The sequence below is a fragment of the Anabrus simplex genome, chromosome 1 (genome assembly GCF_040414725.1).
Source record: "Anabrus simplex isolate iqAnaSimp1 chromosome 1, ASM4041472v1, whole genome shotgun sequence".
Taxonomy (NCBI): domain Eukaryota; kingdom Metazoa; phylum Arthropoda; class Insecta; order Orthoptera; family Tettigoniidae; genus Anabrus; species Anabrus simplex.
In genome coordinates, this window is record NC_090265.1 from 1,441,197,500 (window position 1) to 1,441,224,297 (window position 26,798).

Below are 26,798 nucleotides of genomic sequence, written 5' to 3' on the forward strand. Positions count from 1 at the left end.
ATTTTTCATTGTAAATGTAAATTAGTGTCCTCATCCTGAGGTAGTGCAGCTCTTTTCGCGCACACCCCCATTGGAGGTGAGCTGCATGTACCATTTCAATCATGTACCAGCCCTCCTGCCAGTTTTAAATTTCTGACAGTACCGGGAATCGAACCTGGGCCCCCGAGGATGGCAGCTAATAACACTAACCGTTACGCTACGGATCATATATCTTGTTATTTAATACTTAGCAGACTGAATCCGGCCACATTCTTAAAGTTAGAGAAGACCTATGTTTTATTACGCAAAACACTGTCTGAAGTTCTCTCATGTTCTTTTTTAGTCCTAGAAGTTGTCACGTCTTTTGACTGGTTACGTTATTTTAATGACAGCCATTTTCAACAAATAGAAAAATGGTTTCTTAATTTTTGCACCTGTTACTCCATTATTCAGTGGATGTTCAGCAAAAAAAACCTTTTATACATATGTTCTTACAAAATAAGAAAAATGTTCTTGGACTTTTATGATAGTTAAGCATTGGTTTCTTGTCCTTGGCTCAATTTAATCTGCTCGCACATGGTTTAATGTTTTTAGATTCAGAGGTCTTTTGTCAAGAGGATGTTTTTTTTGTCAAGAGGACAGTTGGTGCTATTTTTTAGGTTTAGGTCATAAGTTAATGTTTACAGATCTTGTTTTTTTAATTAGGTCTTGCCAGTTTTGTAAAATTTGTGTATACTTTATGCATTGTTTTTTGTGACCTTGTCATTGTATATTTTTTTCTTATTTTTGGCTGATGATGATGCACACCAGCATCGAAACCGGTACTAAGAATAATAAAATGTTATAATTTATCTTATAACATTGTATGGTATTGAATAGGTGGAACTCTCTTGTTTCCATTAGATTCTCGGTTCAATATGAAATTAACATGAAGTTTTTAAACTTGAATATGGGTGTCAAATCAAAAGACCTGCATCTGGCGAGCCCAACATGTCCTTGGACACTCCCGGCAGGCACTAAAAGCCATACGCCATTTCATTTTTTGGTGCATTTTGAATAGGTACACGATAAAAAATGATGTGACGTACTGAAAATATATGTTGATATTTTCCTTACACTCTAGATGCAATTGCTTCATATATTGTGGTCTTTGTGTACAAGGGTGCTGGCATACTATACAATATGACAGATGCCGATATTTTTCTGACTGGGCGAGTTGGCCGTGCGGTTAGGGGCGCGCAGCGGTGAGCTTGCATCCGGGAGATAGTGGGTTCGAACCCGACTGTCGGCAGCCTTGAAGATGGTTTTCCGTGGTTTTTCATTTTCACACCAGGCGAATGCTGGGGCTGTACCTTAAACAAGGCCACGGCCACTTCCTTCCCACACCTAGGCCTTTCCCATCCCATCGTTGCCACATGACCTATCTGTGTCGGTGCGACATAAAACAAATTGTAAAAAAAAAATATATTTTCTGAAACATAATGTCCTATTATATTGGCAACTGAAGTTTTCTAGAGGTATAGTACACATCAGATAATGATTCAGGGGGGGGCAAGTGGGCATGAAATCGTGATATTTAAATTTCCCGTTGATGTATCGTCATCACATTGAAACATCCAATTCATGGGTTTATATACCCTGACAACAGAAAATGTATTTCCATCAATCTGTTGTATACAAAAGGATGTTCGGTTTATATTCAATCTATTACACAGTGCTACTGCCACCTGGTGAGCAACTGTTGGTGTGTAGGAGTGCGTATGTTGTGAAATGGCACTGAAAATCAACCGTTGTTGGAAAGGGAATGTTACGACTCTTTTCCATGCTCATTTATTTGTACACATGCATAGTGAAATGCTCCTGGTGGGGTCAAAATGGAAGACAGTCATCACAATGGATGAAGCATACTCCATCTCATTGGTAGTGATCACATTCGAGTAATTACATACGGCGACATCAATGTCAAGGTGCGCTGCAATTTTGTTTGACACTGCCGGGACAATTTCTCACGTGGGTTTATGGTTGTCCAAGGAATCAATTATGCAGGTAAATTGGTGATTTTGCAAGATCGAAAGAAACGTGGAAGTGAATGCAAGATACTTAACGACACCTATCTGTCAATGACATGTGTCTGACAGGTTATCCCACAGTATGGAGCGGACTCAAACCAGGTGCGAATCTGAATGGATAAGGTCTCAAGGTATTCCGCCAGAACATTTCTGTGTATTTATCAGTAAATGGAACAGGAATTAGAAATTCCAGGCTTTTCTGTGAAGAGCCTTTATGCCAGCCCAGAGGCTTTCTGCACATTTGAACTATTGAAAAAACATCTCCAACATCGCCGTCCATGTACCCCGGATGGTCTGTGGAAAGCTTGCAGGGAAAAATGGGACATAATTCCCATGCCTTTGCTCCGCCAGAGTTTGCTTCAATGGAAACTTCAGTGTTGGGCAATAGTTTACAGTGCTGGGGGTTCAATAGAATGTAGCTGATGGTGACAATGAGGTATCATGTAAGGTGAGCACTCACTGAAAGTAGGTTGGATGTAACCAAACAACCGAAATCTTCTATATGTATTTATTTACATTTATGTATTTATATTAAAATAAACCGAGCGAGTCGCCCATGTGGTTTGGGGCACGTAGCTGTCAGCTGCATTCGGGAGATACTGGGTTTGAATCTCACTGTCGGCAGCCCTGAAGATGGTTTTCCTTGGTTTCCCATTTTCACACCAGGCAAATGTTGGGGCTGTACCTTAATTAAGGCTATGGCCGCTTCCTTCTCACTCCTAGCCCTTTCCTCTCCCATCGTCGCCACAAGACCTATCTGTGTCGGTGCGACGTAAAGCAAAAAAAAGTTTTTCGTGGTGTCCAATTTTCACACCAGGCAAATGCTGGGGCTGTACCATAATTAAGGCCACGGCAGATTCTTTCCCATTCCTAACCCTTTCCTGTCTTATCATTGCCATAAGACCTGTGTGTTTTGGGGTGATGCAAAATCTAAAAAAAATAAAGTAAAACTTGAAATTGTAGTTGGTGAGTGCAGTGTCTGAGGAATACAGGCATTTTCAGTAGGATAATTCCTGTACTTATCTAATAAGTTACGATTTGGGAAGGTGATTTTTCACAATGGCGATTGCATAAAAAGTTTCTAAAGGCTTGTTATTTTCATTTTTCATGACCTGTAAACCACTTTTTTAGTGCCTTTTTTTGAATCATGTTCTTATGATTTGTCCTGCAGTGGGGCAGGGTCTGCTGGTTTGAATATGCAATAAAATGCAAAATGGAAGTACGATATAAATGTAAAACCAACAATTTTTCCAAGTAAAACATTATTTAGGTTATTTTTTCTTCTGGAAATAACTGTTGGCTATGGAGCTCAAATACCCTGAGTTTACCCAAGTAGCTCTGCAATGTATTTGAGGTGCCACGCAGATTGAAGGTGCTGAAATATACAGTATTTGAGTAAAGACAATTTAACTGTAAGTGATAGAACAGGAATAACACAACAAAAAATTTCAGTGATTTTATCCAACTTTGTCTTTGGTTCATGAACATGACTTTAATGTTTGATATTTTCTTTTTATTATTCTGATTTTGGATTGATATAATTTTTTTTTTTACGAATACCATATTCATATTTAGGTTGCTATTATGGTGGGGTCGCCACTTCCAGAGGCATTTTATACATACTAGGCCGCTCCTCAGAAGTACAGACGCCTTTTGCAACCACATCACTGAAGTACATACATTGCTGACAGGAGAATTTTCTTCCATTTTATATGCCATTGGGACTGAGTTCCTCTTCCACCATGTAAACCATTGACCATGTTCTCCTTTCTGCTTAATTTATGTGTTATTTCCTACACAAAGGCTTCACATGGCCAGGGAGGACCAACGGCTATGGGCAGAGGAGTCCTTCCTTTGGGTGTTAATTTTAATTATAGCCACTTGAACCCTGGTCAGATAGTTGCAGGTAGTACAGTTTACTGTCACATATGGTAGCAGGATGGACCTGACTGACAGAATGGTTTAGAAATGAAACTGGATTAAGACAGTGTAGTGTTGCCTTTTGTTTCTAATGGTTATGGATGAAATTGTAAGGGAGACAAAGGAAGTATATAGGAATAGGGAGATGAAGTTATTGCTACTTGCAGACAATATTGTGGTCTGGGGAATGAAGAGAAAAGATCACAAGAACAACTTGATGCACTGAACAAGAAAATTCAGAAGTATATGGTATGAAAATCAGCGCAGAGAAAAGCAAGACCATGGTGATATCAAGAGGTGAAAGACAAGGGAATGGCATTTGTGAAAATTGGTGGTCAAAGCCTTGAAAATGTTGACTGTTTCAAATACCTACGGAGTGAATTAATGCAGAATACAAGTCTGAACCTGGAGATTAGCAAGAGGGTGCAACAGTCTACCAGAGTATAAGAAACCTTGTCTGAAATAAGGAAGTACCAAGCAAGTATAAAGAGATAGTGTACAAAAGTATTATGCTCCCGTATTGACTTACGTTGCTGAGACCTGGATTATGACAAGTTGGGAGTAGAGTAGAATTCAAGTCGGTGAGATGAAATACCTAAGAAGTGTGATAGGAAAGACAGATTGAGAAAGGAGGTTGGAATGGAAAATATAATTAGGGAATTGATTGGAGTAAACCAAGATAGTTTGGATATGTAAAGACGATGAAGGAGAAAGGAATATCAAACCAGATAATGGAGATGAAGTTCGATGGAAAGGGAGACCTAGAACAAGGTGGGTGGATTCAGTAAAGAGGTGTTCAAAAAGAAGAAACCTGGACTGGGGAAAAATGTTGGAAGAGGAATGGTGGAAGGGGAGAGGAAGGTGGAGAAGTGCCATAGATGCCCCAACCCAGCAGAGCTGGACAAGGAGAAAGGAGGAGGATGAAAATTTTTCTTTAATGTCATACTTTAGCCTATATCAATATTAAAGTTAATGTACAGTCACTCAAAAAGAATGATCATATGGTTTTGTATAAGTTCCTCACAGGTATACTGTACTTTTTACAGAAACAATTGAACCTATGGATATGTCTTTTTGTGAGTATCCACAGGGTTTGCATCTACATGGGAGGTGGAATTGTATTTTAATATGAATTAAAATTAATTCTGGTTAAAAATTCAAATGCGAGGAATATATAATACCATGCATTTATTCTCTTTTGTTTGAGTGATCATACAATTTTATTATACGTGGACTTTTATCATACTATTAGTTCTATGCAAATATGATTTTAATTTCATGTTAATATTATCATATGACATGCATTACCTATTTACCAGAATTAGGCCTTACTGAAATTCTGTATTTTTTTTTTTCAAAACTATAAAATGCTAAATTACAAGTACCATATACTAATCAAAAGGCTGAATTTTTTTATATTAGAGTGCTAAAAATGACCCCAAATTACAGTATGCTGTACCATATTTCTGGGGTGAAAAATGTTTTGGAATGGAAAATGTTCCGAATATTTTTTACTTATTGAGGTAATGACATTAATGAGGCTGTAAATGTAGGTTACAGGTTACAGATCTGTTCATATGGTTATGAGAGTTTTTAGGGGTTATAATAAGTACCATATTTACGCGAATAATCCCTACATATTAAAAAAAAAATCAAGGCACGAAATTTGAGTGCAGGTTTTATTTGCGTCAAGGTTGGCAACAGGCTCCTGGTTCACATAGTTTTTGTTGTTGGTTATACAGTTATGCTTTGTATAACCGCAGATGTAAGAAAACTGCCCTCGTATGTCATATTTAAACGGAAAACAATTTAGATTTTTAATTCAAAATTGCCTTTACTTAAAAAAATAGTTTTTACAAATTAATTTAAATTTGAATTTTCTTGGCGTCATGATAGAACGCGTCTTCTGGAACGTGCAGGGTTAGCTTTCCGCACTTTCACTCACTTCGGTGTGTCTACGGTGTGTTTCATTGTTGCCAAATTTGTGTGAAATCGTAATTTGTTTGTATTCAGCGTTTTAAGGAACACCATGATCACGTAGCAGACAGTGTGCGGAGAAACAGAATCCGCGAACACTGGCGATACTGACAGTAGGTGACAAACCGTGGCTCATAATTATAATCGGTTTGTACGCGCCAAACAATATTGTCAGTGCCGATGAAACTGCATCTTTTTTTCTTTTTTTTTAAAATGCCGAGATCAAACAGACTTATGGTTTTAAAGGAGATGGGTCACTGTACAGTGTTGCAATGTAGATGAAAGCGAAAACTTCCTCCCCTCGGCATAGGAAAGTTCGATAAGCCACAATGTTTCTGTGCAAGTAGGCCTACGAGGCATCTAAAAATGCAAGCAGTACAGTAATCCAAAAAAAATAAGGCACTTGCACAGGGGAGCCATCATAATTTTTCTTCGCCTTTGAATTTTTTTTTTCCCTTTCGTTGAATGAGGTTATGTTTGCCAGTGAATTATCCAAGCCCTTTATTTGAATAATGTAAATGCACCTTGTTGGATACATTTTGGAAATAGGTTTTTTTTCATGGCATTTGAACAGTTTAAACTGTGAATCAATGTTAATTGCATGCAATAACGGGTCTCAGAATATTTTGTGATGCGCAAGGGTTGGCATTTCTGAATTACGCATTGGCGGTCAATTCGAAGTCTCACTTTTGTGTCCCTACGACTTCCAGTTAACGAGGTTTTACTGTATCGCAAAACTAACAAACGAGTTCGTAGGCATGTCTGTTTCAAGTGTTTACATTGCAGGAAAAGAATTATCCTCCACTGGTCATGTTACTCTCCAAGTATAAAGAGATCGCGTGTGAGAAGTGTTTTAGACATGGAGTGTGACGAATTTGTTAGTAATTTCTTGCTAGTTGCTTTACGTCGCACCGACACAGATAGGTCTTATGGCGACGATGGGACAGGAAAGGGCTAGGAGTGGGAAGGAAGCGGCCGTGGCCTTAATTAAGGTACAGCCCCAGCATTTGCCTGGTGTGAAAATGGGAAACCACGGAAAACCATTTTCAGGGCTGGCGACAGTGGGGTTCGAACCTACTGTCTCCCGAATACTGTTAGTAATTTAGGAGAGGATTCTAGTAATTAAAGAGACAAAGAATCTTCCAATTTTTTTTTTTCCCTAGTTGTTTTACGTCGCACCAACACAGATAGGTCTTACGGCGACGATGGGACAGGAAAGGGCTAGGAGTGGGAAGGAAGTGGCCGTGGCCTTAATTAAGGTACAGCCCCAGCATTTGCCTGGTGTGAAAATGGGAAACCACGGAAAACCATTTTCAGGGCTGCCGACAGTGGGGTTCGAACCTACTATCTCCCGAATACTGGATACTGGCCGCACTTAAGCGACTGCAGCTATCGAGTTCGGTAAGAATCTTCCAATCTACAGTGAAATGAGCGTATTGCACGTTCAGATTAATGAACTACCTTCCATGTAATAAGGCCTACTTGCTAATTTTCATGGCATATGTACAGGGTCTTTTTTTTAAAAACTCGTTCCCTGTGTCAGGGGAACACGCACGGAAGACGACAGTGCGGCCAGGTGACTCATTTGCCGAGAGATCGGCTAAGATGATCTAATGCAGTACGGTAAAGATAACCATTGCTTTACAGCAATAGTTTAATTCAACATCTGTGTTATTTGTAGCATGTTCAATGTGTTCGCTTTGAAATAGCGTAGTTTCTGTAGGAATCATAATCCTGTGTTTAACAAGTGATCTATACAGTAGAACAGTGTGTATTTATTGTGTTGTGCTATGGTATGCATTTTTCTTATACAAAATGCCGCTTTCGATTCATCCGCATTTTCCTGGCATCCTCCTTCCCCATAGGAGTACAGTATGTAAATTAGTAAAGAAGTTCTGCACCACCGGGTCCATTCTTAACAAGAAATCATGCAGGAGATGAACTGTTTTAACAGAGGAAAAGCTTGACGAAATAGGAGCTCTCTTGGAAAGAACTCTAACAAAATCCCTGTCACGTCTCACCGTTCAAGCTAATGTGTCATTATCTTCTGCCCATAAAGCAACAAAACTGTTAAAAGCAAAACCGTACAAACTCACCTCTGCCTAATATTTAAGAGGACCTGACAGTTTCACTAGGGTTCGGTTTTGTAACTCGTTACTTTAGTCAGTTCACGATGGGTATGCTCTGGGATGCAGAACGTTTATTTTATTGTGATGAAGCATGGCTACACTTAAGTGGCTATGCAAATAGTCAAAACAGTTCCTCCTGGTGTGCAGAAAATCCCCACCAACTGCATGTCTGTCCACTTGAGTGGAAAGATCGTTGTTGTTTGAGTTGTCAGTGCATAGACTGGTTTGATTCAGCGCTCCATGCCACCCTATCATGTACTAACCTTTTCATTTCTACATAGCTATTGCATCCTACATCTGTCCTAATCTGCTTTTCATATTCATACCTTGGTCTATCCCTACTGTTCTTACCGCCTACACTTACTTCAAAAACCAACTGAACAAGTCCTGGGTGTCTTAAAATGTGTCCTATCATTCTATCTCTTCTTCTTGTCAAATTTAGCCAAATTGTTCTCTCACCAGTTCGATTCAGTATCTCTTTATTTGTGATTTGATCTACCCTCTCACCTTCAGCATTTTTCTGTAACACCTCAAAATCTTCTATTCTCTTTCTTTCTGAGCTAGTTATCTTCCATGTTTCACTTCCATACAGTGCCACACTCCAGATGAAGTTGAAAATTTTGGAATTCAAGAGGACAAATTGGGCAAATTTTCATTTATTGGTAGTGGAAATAGGGATTGGAATCATTGTTAAGGACCATTTAATGTAGATTGAGTGTACTCAAGAAATATATTGTCATTGAAGAAGAATCAAGTTGCCATACGCAACACGTGCACCAATGAATCAGTTCACTCACTCCATAGGCTTCTGAGGGACGTGAAGTTCCCGTGCCGATCTCGCAATCCTCTTCCATCCTTTTTGATCTTCAGCCCGCTCTTCCCAGTTATCAATCTTGAGGGTCCGGCATACCTTGTTGATCTCCTTCCAGGTGCTGTGGGGTCTTCCTGAAGGTCTTTACGCATTAAGAGATCGCTTGTATAGATCTACTGGTGCTCTGTTATCTTTCATCCTCAGTACATGTCCAGCCCATTGCAGTCTGTTGGATTCTATCATGCCCATTATAGTGTGTTGTCATAATTAGATGTTTTCTGCCAGCTTTGAGAGATAGGATCGAACCATGGGCCAAATATTTTTCTGTAAACTTTATTCTCAAAGACTTGCAACTGTTGCTGCTCTTTCTTGGTTATACTCCATGTCTCAGAACCATACAGAAGTACAGATCGTGCGATTGTATCGTAGATAATCATTTCCTTACCGAGCTCGATAGCTGCAGTCGCTTAAGTGCGGCCAGTATCCAGTATTCGGAAGATAGTAGGTTCGAACCCCACTGTCGGCAGCCCTGAAAATGGTTTTCCGTGGTTTCCCATTTTCACACCAGGCAAATGCTGGGGCTGTTCCTTAATTAAGGCCACAACCGCTTCCTTCCCACTCCTAACCCTTCCCTGTCCCATCGTCGCCATAAGACCTATCTGTGTCGGTGCGACGTAAAGCAACTAGCAAAAAAAAAAGTAATTTCCTTCTTAAAAATTTGGGGCCTAATGTAGGGCTCATAGAGTAAAATGCCTTATTTGCATTTTTAATTCTAGCTTGGTGTTCCTGTTGCCTTCGGTGTTGCTCATCGATTAATACACCAAGGAATTTAAACTCCTCTATTCTTTTAAATGTGTATTTCCCAATCTTCAAAGGCAGTCTGCCTATCTTCTCATGATTCTGTCTCTGTACAACCATGTAATGTGTCTTTTTATCATTTATCCGTAAGGCAATTTTTGCTGCCATTTCCTCTAGTTCCACAAATAACTGCCTAATTTCTAATTCATTGCGACCAATAAGAACAATATCATCCGCATGTGCAAGAACTTTATGTTGTCTCCCCAATATGATGCCAGCAGGTACATGAGCTAATTTCCTGATAATCTTCTCCAGTGCAATGTTGACTAGGAGATAGTGCATCCCCTTGTCTCAGACTAGTTTTATTCTGGAAGGAACTTGATTTTCTGCCCTTGAGCAAAACACAGCGAACATTACCATCCTTACACAATTTGCACATGTTAATTTTATGGGAAAGCCAATCTCCATCATGATGTTCCACAGCCCTTCTCTATGAATTGAATCATATACCTTAAAGAAATCTATAAAGAGATAATGAACCAACTCCTTGTGTTCCCACACCTTATCATTAATATAGTCTTAATTGCAAATAATGTTGTCGGTAATGGATCTGTTACTACGAAAACCGTTCTGATAGTCCCCATTAACATTTTCAGCAAATGGTTTTAAACGGTGTAAAAGAATAAGACATAATTTTGTAGGCTGTGAGAGATATACCACGATAATTTTGAAGTTCTTCCTTATCCCCTCCTTTATGAATTGGGACAATAAGTGATTCCTGCCTTTCTTTTGGAATAACTTCATGTCATATCCTTAGAATGTTCTTGTATATGTATTTATGCAATCTTTCTCCACCATATTTAATAAGCTCAGCAAGAATGTTGTCACTACCTGAAATTTATTGTTTTTTAAACATTTAATACTTTGTAATACCTCTTGATATGATGGCTCTGGTATTAGTTCTTCTGATGGGTAACTAGATGGTTTACCAATACAGGTTTCTGGATAAGCACAGTTCAGCAAGGAATCGAAGTATTGCTTACAGTAATTTAATAATTTGTCCTGATCAGCAATTAAATTTCCACACTTCTCTCATAATACTCGATCTTGGTTGAAATCCTTTTTTAATTGTGTTGACAGTTCGACAGTTCCATACATCTTGCGGATGTTCATGTTTCTGCAGTCGTCTTGGATTGATTCTTTGTTGTCTCAGGTAGACTTTTTTCTTTCTACGAATTAATTTACTACATTCTTTCTGTTTTTCTCTGTATTGTTCCTCAACATCTACATTCTTATTAGACTGCAGCCACTTATTACGCCATATTGCTACTTCATTAACTGCATCTTGATGTGGCTCATCGAACCATTTCTTTTTCTTACTAACACCTTTTGGTATCACTTTCATGACTCAATTCGCGTTATTCCACATTTGTTCACAAACTTCGTCATTTGTTTCATCAATATCTTCTATAGGATCTTCTCCCAGAATATATATATTTATTGAACGAATCAACGACTTCCCGCAATTACAGGTTGCCACAATGGACAAAGTAAAGCATATCAGGATAGAGAAAGTTTTTATCACATAGAAATATAGTGATAATACGGATTTCTTAGATTATGGAGGTCCGAACAGGTGAGATTTCAGGATTTGTACAGATCCACATATGGTGGTGGTAATTATTCTTTCAATGCTGTTCATAGGCAGGTCGAACTTTTTCCAGAATTCTACGAACAAAGCAGGTATTGTGCCACGAGCACTAATCATTGGGCCGATAATCTCTACTTCGTTCAGCTGGTATTTATTTTTGTAGAACGGAATGGTGGGCGTGTAGATGTTCTGCTTTTCAAGATGAACTTCAGTAGACTGGCCGACATGGTGCTCGAATCGGATGGTCGGATCGATAATGAAGCCTTTCGTGCCGTTATCTTTAAAGGCAATTATGTCAATTCGTCTTGTGCTCCCTGTCGTAGATAAACCGTGGACTTCTTCATATACACGGAAGTTTTTACTATGGAGTTCTTCTGCAATCAATGATCTTATCTTGTGGTGACGTGAGTTTCTCAGTACTTCGCCGTAGGGGCAAGAACCCAGGATGTGAGCCAGTGTTTCTTTCTCTCTGACGCATCTGCGACAGAGGTTTCCGTCCTGAGTTCTGCCCGGGATAGTTCGTACTGCAGAAACATTCAATGTTATCTTGATTGCCTCTCGCCATTCGCTACAAGAGAGTCCCTGGTGATGCCTAATCCAATTATTGGCCTGTGTGTACTCTTTATACAACTCTACACCGATCCCCTTCTGAGGCAAAGAGCACCAAGTTGCCATTTCACGACTTCTTAGTTCTTGGCGGATTTTTCTTGGATTTGGAAGGTCACTGCCTTTATTGGAGAATCGGTTAATATCGGTAGACAATGCGTCGTTTCGGATGTCAGATCACGCATCTTTAAAACGTAGCTATTGCTGGCTCTGCGAAGAGCGTTGCATGCGCTTATTTGTTGCAGGTGTACTTCCCAGGTTGCTTTGAAAAGTCCGAGGCCTTTGAATCTTAAATCAGAATACAGAGAACTATCGGGTGTATCCGTGGGTAATTGCAAAATTTCCTTTAGGGAGCTCTTCAGCATTTTGTCGGCCGTTTTCAGGAAGCTAAGCGGTACTTGTCTAATTTCAGCGGTCTGAAAAGCATACACGAGAGTGGGACTGACTGCTTTATTCAAAACAGTGAACTTTTGATCTGCCTTTTACAAAGGTGAGGCTGTAAGAGCATCTAGCTTCTTGTGCAAGGTTTTTAAAGAAGTCTTTGCATCAAAGGTGAATGTTTCGTTAAAAGTGACACCAAGATATCGAATTTCTTCTCTTTCTTTAACAGTACTGACCTTAAAATTGTCGTGAATATCGAGCACTCCGTCCACGAGTTTCCCCTTTTCAATACATATGCCCACACATTTGTTGGCATTTATCTGTAGACCGATTTCCTGGAATAACGTGATAGCGATGCGTGTCAACTCGAGCCGCTTCCTTATTTTTGCCAACAATAACTGTCATCGGCGAAACCTATAATACTAAGAGGGGGGGGCAATTCTGCAGAAACTGATTTGCCATATGCTTGTAGTAGGTTTTCTTCTGTTATCTCATCAAAAATGAAATCTGTGGCCAAGTTATACAATGCTGGCGATAATGGTGATCCCTGCATAAGTCCTCTCAACAAGCGAATTGGCTTCGTTTTACCCTTAGTGGTTTCGATCTGTGTTGTATTGTCAGTCTGTAGATTGATGATTAGTTCCTTCAGTTTAGATGGAAGTGGCTCTGCAGGTAGTGTTAGATTTAGGTGCCGATGTCCGATGTTGTCAAAGGCTTTTGATATGTCTAAAAAGATCACGGTAACATCTTGCTTATCTGTCTTTGCTGTCTTGAGGAGTCCTCTGAGAATGGAAGTATTTATAAGGCAACCTGGCTGATCGTTAAAGCCTCTTTGGTGTTCGCTGAAAGTTACAAAGGAGAACAAATGCTGATCTAATACCCTTTCAATAACACGTCTAATTACCGAACAGATCGTTACCGGTCTCTAGTTTGACAGACATTCGACATTGCCTTTCTTATGTATCAGCACGGTTCTAGCACTTTTTAGACACTGGGGTATTTTGCCTGTTGAAAGCATTCTAATCGCAATGATTGCTATGATTTCGCATACCGTGTCGTCCCTGATGACACGTTCTAAGGCACGGTCAGGACCAGGAGCGGTATCTACTGCAATTCGACGTGTTGCTGCGGAGATTTCTTCTTTTGTGATTCTGGGGCTGTACATTTCATCTAGCTCTACACGGTCTACGTTGCTGATTTTGGAGCAGTAATCATGCCTTATATTGGAATTTTCAATGGAAAATAAATCGGAGTAAAGTGGCAGATATTTTGGAAATATCGACGTTGCAGGATTCAGATTTTGGATTAAGTACCCTCCGCACGGCTTTCCTTCGCTGATTGTAGAACTGAAACTGAGTGAGCTGATAGTCATATTTACGTTTTCTTTCTTGGCGTTCTCTCTTGGTCGCACGTTGTGGATTCGAGGACTTGCTATATGTTTTACCTTGATGTCCGAGACGTTGTTTTCTCCTGGCTTCGTAATATTTCATAGCGGGGTGTTTTGGACCAGGTAAGAGATGGATAGAGTTACTCAGAAATTCCGACAACTCCCACACGAGTGTGTCGAACTCAGAATCGTTTTCACTGGAGAACTGAATGAATTTGTTCTTCCATTGCTTTAATTGTGACTGGAAAGTAGTCTCCTCTTGAACAGGATATTGATGCTCAATGGGAATAATATCATCTTCTGACTGAGATACGCGTTGACTGAAGTTGGTTAACAAGATAGTTCGATGTATTTGTAGATGAGAGCGACTAATGTGAATGTTTACACCTCTCGCTCCTTGAAAATATCCACCACAGTGAGGGCATTGGGTTCTTCGTGTATCGGAATTATCTTCCGGTCTGTTCACAGTATCCTCGTTTTGTTCATCTTGTCTCTGAGTCCGAATATTTATATTGTGGTCTAAAATTTCTTCCTAACGAAGACAATATTCCCGTGGAGTCCGTAGAAGTCTGTTTGAATCACTTTACTACCTCAAATGTAGTAATCACTACCACCACAACAATCACTAAAATTATATGTGCTACATTCCATCGAGATCATTCAACTCGGCAGAAATAATTGCACGTTTCTCCTCATCAAAATCTAATTGTATCACTAATTTATTGAAACACTCAGTTATTTAATCTCACATTTACCCGTCGCAGTTATGAACCACTGTCATGTTTCGTTGTAACACACTCAGTGAAAAGGAATTTTCCTCTAATAATTGTAAATGCTTGAGACTCAGGTGCTTTAAAAATATGGACTTAAATGTTTTTGGTGTTGAATGGCATGTAAATAAAAAGGCATGGATGATGTCGACAGTATTCGAGAAAAGGCTCCTAGCTGTGAATTGCAAGATGAAGGCCAGGAACTGTAACGTGATCGTGATGCTAGATAATGCTACGTGTCGTCCAGAAATTGGCTTTCAAATGTAAAACTCTTGTTCCTTCTATGCAATACCACTTCTCATCTTTGACCATTAGACTAATGAATTTTATCACAATTTAAATTTACTTTATAAGTTCATCTCTAAAGTAACTTTCCAGTAGTGAAAATCCAGTAGATGATATATATTCAAAGAAAATAATGTCCTAGGAAAAGGTAGAATCACATTCTTGACCGATATCATCTAAACTATGATTTAACAATGAGGTCTGTGATTTTAAAGTTTGTTTATTAAATGCACAGTGCTGTGAAGCAATCTCATACGAATGAACATATTGATCAGCACCACAAAAATCAAAGGATAGATCTACCAAAATCTACTTACACCAAAATATAGATGAAAGTGAAAGAATGTCTGTCTACACAAATTTAATAGAAATGCAGGTGACTAGAAGATAGTTCATGCTACGTGCTACTGAAATTGAAAGTATATTTTACAAAGGGTACTTAATTTAAGCTGATGGGTATTGGTTCAAAGTCTGGGCTGCTATATTCGTAGATGTTCCCTCCTTTAGAGTCTTAACGGTATAATAGCTTAGTGATAAAGTGGAACATCAATTATCTGTTTCCGGAAACTATGTTTTCCTGGATTATTAGTTCAAATTATGTGGTTCTGTAAGCATCCTAAGTAAATCATCTTGAAAAAAAAAAAAAAAAGCATTATCCGTTCCTCGAAGAAATGACTTCCTTGTTCAACCATCCCGATATGTCAGTCCATTTAACGCTAAATCTTCGATTAAGCGATAATTAGAGCAAGTACTGTACTGGCAATCAGCGGTGAACTTGCATAAGGGACCATCTTAGCACCACATTCAGGTGGTAATGTTTAGAGATTCCTCAGAAATCATAAAGCAGAGAGTGGCCACAACAATTGGAAGGAGACAGCACATTTCGACAGCTCTCCCTGAAGACGAGTTTTGTCAAAAAGTTCTTACTTGTAAAACGACCAAGCTCGATAGCTGCAGTCGCTTAAGTGTGGCCAATATCCAGTATTCGGGAGATAGTAGGTTCGAACCCCACTGTCGGCAGCCCTGAAAATGGTTTTCCGTGGTTTCCCATTTTCACACCAGGCAAATGCTGGGGCTGTACCTTAATTAAGGCCACGGCCGCGTCCTTCCCACTCCTAGCCCTTTCCTGTCCCATCATCGCCATAAGACCTATCCGTGTCGTTAAGCAATTAGCAAAAAAACAAAAAAAAACACTTGTAAAACAGTCTACATTATATCCAGGGTTAGATGTTTGTTTTTACATTTTTTCGATTGTATCACCGAATAGGTTTTCGGCACTTCCCTCAGGGCACTGTAGAGTCGCTGGGCTTTTAGGCAGGAATCGAAACTGCTCCTGCTTAACACAAATCTAGTATTTTACTGAGCTCGATAGCTGCAGTCGCTTAAGTGCAGCCAGTATCCAGTAATCGGGAGATAGTGGGTTCGAGGCCCACTGTCGGCAGGCCTGAAGATGGTTTTCCGTGGTTTTCCATTTTCACACCAGGCAAATGCCGGGGCTGTGTCTTAATTAAGGCCACGGCCGCTTCCTTCCAATTCCTAGGCCTTTCCTATCCCATCGTTGCCGTAAGACATATCTGTGTCGGTGCGACGTTAAGCAAATAACGTAGTATATCCCACGCTCTTCTTTATTTCTTGAAGTGTGAAGTAAAACTTGATAAATAATTCTTTCTTTACTGTATTCAAAATTACATTTGAAATGTACATAATGATGAGATTGACCTGAACCACCTACGAAAAGTACAGCCAGATATTTGTACCTTTTACAGTACATAGTAACTTCAAGCGTTTGGTTTGCTTGACACCATACATTGTCCAGAAAGTGGTTAAATAAGCACTTTTCTGTATACAGCAGCAAACTGCAGAGTACATTTTTAATCTCTGTATCTTTGACCTTCTGGTACCACCTCAAAGAACTGGGAGGTGCAAGAAATTCACTAGCACTTGACCATGTAACCAGAAAAGTAGTGAATTACTGGCCATATTGTAAGTTTAAAATCTGGTGGGGTGGCAGCTATGTATTTCTGACAAGTGAAAATTATTTTAAATACAACTGTTTATGAAGTACCAATGATTGTCACAACAGTGTATTAACCACAGAAGTGAAATTATAATATTTTAGTATAGTCCTAGATCACTCCAGCGATTTAATAATTTTTTTACAAAGTTCTTTTTAGTCTTATGCATGTCCCATAGCAGACTTTTCTGGATGTTTTGACAATGGTTGAAATAGGCTAACAATACCTTGTCTTACACAGCTACTGTACAGTCATGGAATGACAACATTAGCAATAGTTTTTCTCTTGTGACTCTTTTACCAGAACTTGGCAATTGCATGAACCCAAATGTGTTAAAGAGAATAATATTTTACTTGTGAAATAATAATGTCTACAGCTTGTTTCACCACAACTTTCTTCATTAAACTCATATGGCAGACTCATCATCATTTCCTAAAATTTCTAAAATATAATCTTCCTCCAGACTTTCTTTACAGTTCTGCACACCCATCTCAGAAGACAGCTGTGAAAGAAAGACAAAAGGCACATAATTATTGTTCATATATGGTAAAGCGATTTATGAATTGTCTGTCGTCTGAATGGAGCATGTGATGAACAACAAAATGACAGCGTCAGACTGAACTCTAAAGTGGAGAAGAGTGCACTGCTTGAAATCGGAGTTAATTCGTGTTTGGAACAGCGGGAGACATGCTAACATCAGATTTAACTCGGGCATGGAATGGAAAAGTGAGCATTATGACCAAATACTTTAATACACCAATACCGGACAGCTCTATCTCAACAGCATTGAGCGGAGTGCGAACAGCGACGGTGGTGACATCTAGCGTGCAGGTGTGACAAGCCCAGGAACTGCATACTTATCTATGCTACAGTTGAGAGGAATGCATCTACACACATTGGAAATATTTTTGTTAAAATAACTGAACAATCATAATAATTAAGAATTAAAATTTAAAATATGAAATGCCTCCTTCATAAAACTCCAAACGAGCACTGTGTTAGCCGTGCGTTTCGCTATGTCTTAAAAATTAAAATCAGAGTTTGAGTATCCGCCTAGCCTCTGGGAGGAATATTCACCTACTACTCTCTTCTCTTCTTTCTAGACTTTTCTCAGTTACCTCAGGCAGCACTTTGTGTAAACTTAGCCTAATTTTCCGGCCGGATGCCTTTCCTAACACCAACCCTATGTGGAAGGATATATGTATTTACTATTGCGTGTTTCTGTGGTTGTTTCTCGTCTGTTATGTTGTATATATTTGAAGAGGCGTATGAATACGAATACATACCTGTAGGCCCCGATCTACAGGAATTAACAGGAGAGATTTAAATCTCCGACTCAGCCGGGAATCGTACCAGGGCCCTCTGAACCGAAGGCCAGTGCGCTGACCATTCCGTGGTGGTGATTATTATTTTAAGAGAAAGTATAACTGGCCAAACATCCTCTCAGAAGGGAAATGGAAGAGGACCAAAACTCCGAAGAATGAAGGTATCATGAATAGAAAGAGAAGGGCCACGAAGCGCTAACCATTCAACCAAAGCGCCAGAGGAGACAGATACCTTAACAATATCCATGGTTTATGAAGATTTCGGGAAAGAGAAGGTGTAATTAAGGAACAGGAGTTTTGGTACATTGTTTCTTCTTCTTCTTCCCCTTTTCATTTTCCTTCTTCTTCTTTCTCCTCTTCTTCGGTACCCGGCCAATCTTCCCGAACTCTACAGAAGAACTCACCACAAGCTGCTGTCTCACCTTTGCCGGACTTTGAATGTTCTCTTTCTCCTCTGAAGACAGAAATACTAATCTGTGTATATATATAATACATATTGGGGTTATGTGAGTGACCTACGATGTGCCTGACATTTAAGAAGTGTTCATAATTTCCTAAAGTCTCTTTCACATATTTATGCATGAAGAATTACCCTACACGCGTAGTAAATTAGTTGGACTGGTGCTCAAGCCTATGAAAATAATACACTCAAATATTTTTCTTACGCTGGGGTGAGTGGCTCATACGGTTGAGGCGCTGGCCTTCTGATCCGAATTTGGCAGGTTCGATCCTGGCTCAGTCCGCTGGTATTTGTAGGTGCTCAAATACTCCAGCCTCGTGCAAACAGATTAACTGCCACGTAAAAAGATTCTTTTGGAATGGAATTCCGGTACGTCGGCATATCCCAAAAAGTAGTTAGTGGGGCGTTAAGAAAATTATTATTATTATTATTATTATTATTATTATTATTATTATTATTATTATCATTACAGTAAAAAGAGCCGACTGGATTCGAAACTCATGGCCTTCAATTTTCAATTTCAAGACTACCACGATAACCACTACTCTACAGGCCCACAAGTTTTCAACTGTGAAATTTATGGTAGCTTACTATTTAACAATGTGGACCCTCAAGTTTGAGTGTACTAGAGTTCCGTATTTGTAAATGTTATTGGTTTTACGTCCCACCAATATTTCAGTAGAGTACCTGATTGATTTCTTAATGTAAGGGGCATAGAATGTAACCTCAATATAGATGCGAGGTCATTACTTTTTCTAATATTTGCGGTCCTGATCAGTTCCCATACCATCATCTTGTTCGTTAATTTGTTCAGCGCAAAACGCTTTTCTTGGAATATAACTGCAATGTAAGATTATTTAGTGACAAACACTGATACATTATAAACAACACGCCAGAGCGCCAAGAATCATACAGATGGCAATATGTTACTGAAGAGTTGGTCACACCAAGCCATGTAGGTAGCAGCACTATCGACTTTCTCGCTGAAAACCGCAAGCTGTCCGGTATTATCATATTAAAGTATTTGTTATGACTACAGCAACCATATCCTGTATCAATTTTCTGCTTTCGTACAGAATTCTAACGTTCATAAAAGTCTATGTTATTGAACATACAGACTCTAGTATCTTCATTTTCTGCATTGATTTCTCAGATTCCAGTAATTTATCAGCTTAAAATTATGACATGTTACAGAATTTACTGAAAATTTTGGTAGGACACAAAAATAACGATCTAATGCTTTCTGAATCAAGAGACTGTTAGAATGTGTTAGAGAGAATAATATTTTACTTGTGAAACCGGCACCTCACACTCTCAACAGTAAGTTGTTCACTTAAAGGCTACGTTCATCCCTTTGGGTAGGTGGGTTACAGCCATTAAGGAATGGGAAGGGTTGGAGGAGAGAGGACAAAAACTTGAACCAAGAAAGAACAATAAAATTCAGCGCTACTGAAATAAATTTAATTAAACACACCACCACCCAAAAATGAAACCAGGACCCTTACCTAGAATAAAACTTCCTTCCCAAACCTATCCCTGATTGAAAAGAAACTGGAAGAGAATCATACCCCGGGAAGATGAAGAGGGATGGACAAGTTAATAAGGATACTCTACCATTGGATGGCATTAGCAGAATTAATAATGTAAAGGAGTGGCTTCAGCTATCGCCAGAAAATGAGAACACTTAATTTTTGAAAAATTGATAACCAAAATATAACTGTTACAATCTTATTTACCTAGTATACAATTAATAGTTTTTTCAAAAATAAAATAAGGGATCCCTTTAAATTAATAACATGAATATCCAAGATAAATACTTAAATTTTAAATAAATAAATCTTAGAGGATATGGAGTTAACATTTGAGATCTTGTGAAGGTAGAATAATTGGTCATGTTTAGTCTGATGCACCAAAATAATATCATACAAAATTTACAAGGATAAGTTCTTAGGTATATAATAAAAATCCCGTAAATCAGAAATATATGCCACAGTATTCATATTAAATTCACCTTTCATCTAAATATCACAGCAGCAATCGGCACAAGTCACAACTAAAAATTTTAAAAGAACTTTGTGGAGAAGAGAAACACACGACCATCTTAGCCAAGCATCAGGTGCTAACTTCACAATGACAGGATAAAACAGTAGTCAAGGCCCTCCAGGTAACTGAAATTAAGAAAAGGTGGCCATGATATAATACTTCATAATGTATGTTAAAGGGACCAACAGCACTACTTCGAGGTTCACAATGATTGCATCTCTGCCGTTATTATAGATGTATTTTTAGGTAACAGAAAAATAAAATCTGAAAGTTAAGGGAAATAATAATAATATTTTAATAACTAAATCAAGCATACAACTGTATTTCACACTAGACTATAAACTTTAAAGACATCTGTGGTTCCAAAGAGATAATATTTAAAAGATAATTTTACACATAAGGAAATAGAAAATCACCAACATAAGAATAATTTAACCATGGCATTAAATTTAGATTCACTACAAACATTGTTACACTCCCGACATTTTCTTCACTGCAGTAGTATCATATATTTAAATACGCAGTAGGAGACGGGCAATCTAGGTGTCACTACAACAGCCACCTGAGAATTTTTCTTAATTTTGAATTTTTCCACTTTAAAGGCACTTAATTTTGCATGGCTTTTCACTTGAAGCACACACCTAATGTTTTCTTCATAAAGATTTCTGACCAGAATACTTGTGGTGCAGTTCCAGATGATGAGGTGAAATGTTACTTACAGGTGGTTCATGGTAAATATCTGTTGTTGAAGGAAAAACATCATATAGGAAGAAGAAATAAAAAAAATAAAAAAAAATACTCCTTTGAAGTTTTCAGCGCTGGATTAACGTCAAGAAATCATCCTGTGTCCAAACACATTGCCTTGGACTGAGCAGGCAACACCTTGACAAACATTTTGCTCACCAGAAGTGCAGACAACAAAAAACTGACAAAGTGCAGTCACACCCGTCTGCGAGCGCGTATCATTACTTTCAGTACAGGGCCTGTTGTGTTCACAACAATGTTACAGGATGGCAGGGCAGTTCAGTACAGATCCTCCAGCAATAATACTCCAAACGTATTCGAGTAATTAAATACAATAAAGATTAGAATAGATATTTCTCAAGTCCATTGCAAAGAATAAGGTACACAATACACTGATGGATGACACAAATTTCTAGTCGAGCAGTTCAGTCGAAATAAATTTGAGGCTAAAATTGTTATGCCTTACTTTCATTTTCACTGAAGTTGTGAAATAGTTCATGGTGTTGGAGAGTGCATGTTACCAGGTGTATGCATAAGTTTTTTCCGGTTTCACTAAGAGATGGTGCCAGCAAATGGTACGCATCATATGAATTTGATACATGTCAGTTTGTTCGTCTGACATTAACCTACTAACACACACAAGTTGAGTCCACCAAACACTAAGCGTTTGTGCTGTATCGTTCAGTGATCTTGTTGGCGTTTGTGCCTGAAAAAGAACATTTGCGGCACGCAGTACTTATTTAATCAAAAGAAAAAGCCTGTGGATAGTCATAGTTTGCTGGTAGAAACATATGGTGAACACGCTCCATTGATTAGAACATGTGAGACATGGTTTTGGCAATTTAAACGTGGTGATTTCAATGTGAAAGGCAGTACACGCTCTAGTAGACCAGAAAAGTGTGAAGACTCTTGAAGCCCAGCGAAACCATTAATGCACAATGCTATCGCCAAAAAATGATTAATTCAAATCACGCATTGATCAAAAGATGACTGGAATGGGCCAGAAGACATGGCAAAGTGATTTTGTTACACGACAATGTGTCGTCTCACACGGCAAAACCAGTGAAAACACCTTGAAATCGCTTGGATGGGACGTCCTTCCACACCCGCCATACTATCCTGACCTGGCGCCATCTGACTATCACGTCTCCGCATCAGTGGGGGGCATGCGCTCTCAGAGCAACACTTCAGCAATTTCAAGGAAGTTGGAAAATGGCTTGACGAATGGTTTGTCACAAAAGACAAGCAGTTTTTCTGGCATGGTATTCATAACTTACCTGAAAGATGGGCGAAGTGTGTAGAAGCCAATGGCCAATATTTTGAATAAACAAAAATGAATTTCCCTTTGTGTTTTCTTTACCACTAAAACTTGTGCATACACCTGGTGAGTGAGTTTGAATTAGCAAAGGTTTTATGTATTTAATGATGTCTTTGCTAGTACATGTTGGCAATTAATTTGGAAGTGGTTAGTAGATAAACTACTGAAATCGCTGTATTTTTGTATGCTTTTAGAACTCTTGGTAGTGATTTTAAATATCTTGTTTGCTTATAACGTGTTATTTTTTGCTTCTGGGGGTGTTTTTCTTACTATTTCTAGACTGACATGGAAACCGTGGTGGATGAAGTAAATGATAAGCATATGGGTCCTTGGGCTGAGGCATGTTCTCGTAATGGCGTAGAGAATACTCCATTGACACCATACATTGACCAGGAGCTATTATACAACAAACATCTTTATCTAGACGGCAGTAAACTATTGAGTACAGGCTTCACCTTCTCTGTACCTCAGATCTCCCGGGACAAGCTCAAGGAAGTGAGTATGTACAAATTATCCAGGAGTATTCGACCAGAAAACCTATGATTGTGCAATAAAGAAAACAATTTATACCATAAAAAATTCACACCTGTTATATATTCCTCATTTCTGTGCCAGAGATATTTTAAATCCAATTCAACTACCTGTCCAGAACTCTTGTGTAAATTCCATCTTTTTAAGAAAATAATTATGTTGTTACGTTTGATAATTACCGTATTAACTCTCCTATAACCCCCTCCCCTCCCTTTCCCCCCTAATTTTCATCTCCAAAATTGAGAAGGGTATACAGTAATATGTGATAATTTCACGTACTCTAATATTAGTTAGGTTGGCATGGTTTAAAGGCAGAAAAAGGAACATCTAATGTCTTGAAACCAACACAAAATAGTTGTGGTATTTAAATTTATACTTCACAAAAGTGCTATTAGCTCATTTAAACAATTTTGTATCAAACTCACTCATGCATTGCTACAGCTGATTGGTCATACAACCAAGCGCTGCTCCATATCAACACTGTTGATAAGGTGCTGTATTTGTTCCTGTATTGACTTGTCTGTCTAAGCCTATTAAAAACTATTTAAAATAGTATATACTTGAATCCATTTTGTCAATACACTTTTATAATTGAAAACCATTTATTCATCGAACAAGTTTTGGGAACATAATACATTTTCTTCATCAGCGACTATTAAGTCCAACTTATTTACAAATATCAAAGAACAAAAACAATATAACACTTTTGTTTGTTTAGCCCTAAATTTAATGAACTATTATAACATAATTCAGCATATCAATGAATGAACAAACGTTAGTGGTATATTAGGAAAATTATTATTACATAACATTTTTAATATTTAGATGATGTTGAATGATAATCACTTCGTACATAAATTTAAGGTTGATTCAAGTCTTATCTTTTTCTTCGTTTTTTCCCTTTTCTTAAATTATTAAATGTTAGTTTATACAATGGGTTTTCATCTGTAATTCATTCAAACTTGATTCAAAGTGATTTTTTGAGCAAGATAAATTTGTAAACTTTCTAAAACATTCATGAATTTTCCCTTTGCATCCGGGAGATAGTAGGTTCGAATCCCACTATCGGCAGCCCTGAAGATGGTTTTCCGTGGTTTCCCATTTTCACACCAGGCATATGCTGGGGCTGTACCTTAACTAAGGCCACGGCCGCTTCCTTCCAACTCCTAGGCCTTTCCCATCCCATCGTCGCCATAAGACCTATCTGTGTCGGTGCGACGTAAAGCCCCTAGCAAAAAAAAAAAAAAAAAATAAAAAAAAAAAAAAATAAAAAAAAAAATTCCCTTTTTAGTCAAATGTATTAAATTCATGTCATTAGGAATGTCTGCAAATTTATGATGCTTTTCAACCATATGCTCCCATTGCTGAATATCTTCTATGTTAACCGCATTGACGTGTTTTTTGTACCTTATAGCCAAACTTCTTCTAGACTGTTCTTTGTATCGCTGCCTACATGTTTGGCATGTCAGTTTGTAAATTCCTGACTAATTAAATATGCATTTATTCTCAACTTTATCAATTGAAAATGATCTTATTAGTATTATCAGTTTTGTATGCAATATTGATGATCCTTTTTCTGAAAATTTTAGCCAGTTGATAAGAGTGCTTATTTCTAAAATTTAGAATGTAAATGTCTTTTTCTCCTTTTAATCTTTTGTAACTAAAGTTGTTTTTGGTTCATTTTTCACTTCATTTATCATTCTATTAATACATTTTCTGAAGTATCTGTTGTTACGAGCAATCTGGAGGATTATATTTATTCTTCTGTCATAATTGTTCTTAGGTATATTAATAGCTTTATTAATTAAGCTGTGGAATGTTGCCTTTTTATGTTGACCTGGATGATTGGAGTCGTTTCTAATAATATTATCTGTTTGAGTAGCCTTTCTGAAAATTTGAACATCAAAAATCAAAATGGTCATTATGTCTAGCAATTGTTAAATCCAAATAACTCAAAGTTAAAGATTGAAAATTTAAATATTCTAATAATCCATAGGGTTTTAACTTTTGTTCAAAGATAACAAATATTTCAGTAGAAGAGGACTATTAGAATATTTAAATACTTTGGATAAACAAGTGCATTTTACGATGGAATCTGAGGATTTAAAAATCATGGACTTACCTTAACATGTACACTCAACTACACAAAAATTGGCTAGCAAAGAAATACTGTATTTCATTTTATACATTCTCAGAACATGAAGATATTAATAAACTGTGGATAGCTGGTGGCTGAAGAAATGATACTTGAAATCCTCTCACCTGCACAGTATGTTCCTTTTTTAAACAAGACAATTTTGAAAGAAATTACTTATTTATACTTCCCATAATATTATGGGTTGCTTATAGTGACAAAGTATACAAATTCATATTTGTATGTCTAGTACAAAAGATTAAGAGACAGTTTAAATAAATCAGCATTGGTAAGACTTTTACAAACAGATTGCATATGAATAATCTGCAGCGGCCATATTCTTTTTGTGGTTGATATACATTCTTAGAACTACAGGAATTGTGATTTTTTGTTGCAGAATTAAGTTGGAATGATGGTGAAAAATTTGGAAAGATCTTTATGGCAGCTCTCTTATGACATGGATGCTGATCTGAGCATTTGTGTAGATATCTGGGTGTTCGAGTGGGCTTGTAGTAGACCTTGTGTGCCAGGCTTCCATCTTTGTTCTGAATGATGAGAACATCCAGAAATGGAAAGCATAGTGAACTGTAGACTGTGATATATTGAGTTGACATAGCATATAAATTTGTATAAGTAGATTTTTCTATGTTTCCAGATCATGATAATTTTGCTGATGTATCGCAGAACCAGTCTAGAGGTGTGTGAGCTGCGTTATTGTAGTGCTGTAGTATCCAACTTCTCCTTGTACAAATTTGATACCACTGGGCTAAGTGGACTCCTCAAGGCTACTCTGCTTATTTATTCATAGAAATAGTTGTTTCATTGGAAGTACATGGTGGAGAGAGAGTTATAAAATAGAGCGGTAATGACTGATGGGAAGACGGTGCTGATAATGCTGATAGCTTCTTGTTGTGAAACCTTGGTGAAGAAAGTCTTGATATCAAAACTGACCAGAATGTCTGCAGATATGAGTTTTATCTTTATTTCCTGAGTGAGATTTGTCGAGTTTTGTATGTGGTGAGAAATATGTGTTTATAGAAGATTTGCCAAGTATTTAGCTAAATAGCAATACTGCACTGGCACTTGGTCTGAGAGGAAGGTCATTTTTGTGAATTTCTTAATAGAGACTGTAAAATCTTCGTGGCTATGCTTCTGGGTTTGGTATGACCTACTAGTGTTTATCTGGAATGGATGATTTTTGACTGGAATTCCACTGTAACTCCCAGATTATTTGTCGTTCCAGCAATTGGAGTATTTTGTTTGTGTAGTCCTTGGATCTTGAAATCATGGTTGCATTGCCCTTGTCAGCTGGTAGTATTAAGATGTCGGGAGTTCTTGTAGATCTTCCAGTGCTCGGTGTTCTGTGGAACTTTGAGTTTCAGTACCTTATATATTGTTGATAAATGAGGTAATCTACGTAATCAATACAATATATACATAGTTCTTCAATTTATTTAAATCATGG

General features: G+C 38.0%; 1 protein-coding gene across 1 annotated transcript in view; it reads left to right on the forward strand.

Annotated features, from left to right (window-relative positions):
* LOC136858397 (uncharacterized) overlaps positions 1 to 26,798 on the forward strand; it is a 167,809-nt gene that overhangs the window by 135,550 nt on the left and 5,461 nt on the right. Inside the window, exon 6 of the mRNA XM_067137910.2 lies at positions 22,948 to 23,163. Coding sequence (XP_066994011.2) covers positions 22,948 to 23,163 — 216 coding nt within the window. The remainder of the gene's footprint in view (positions 1 to 22,947; positions 23,164 to 26,798) is intronic.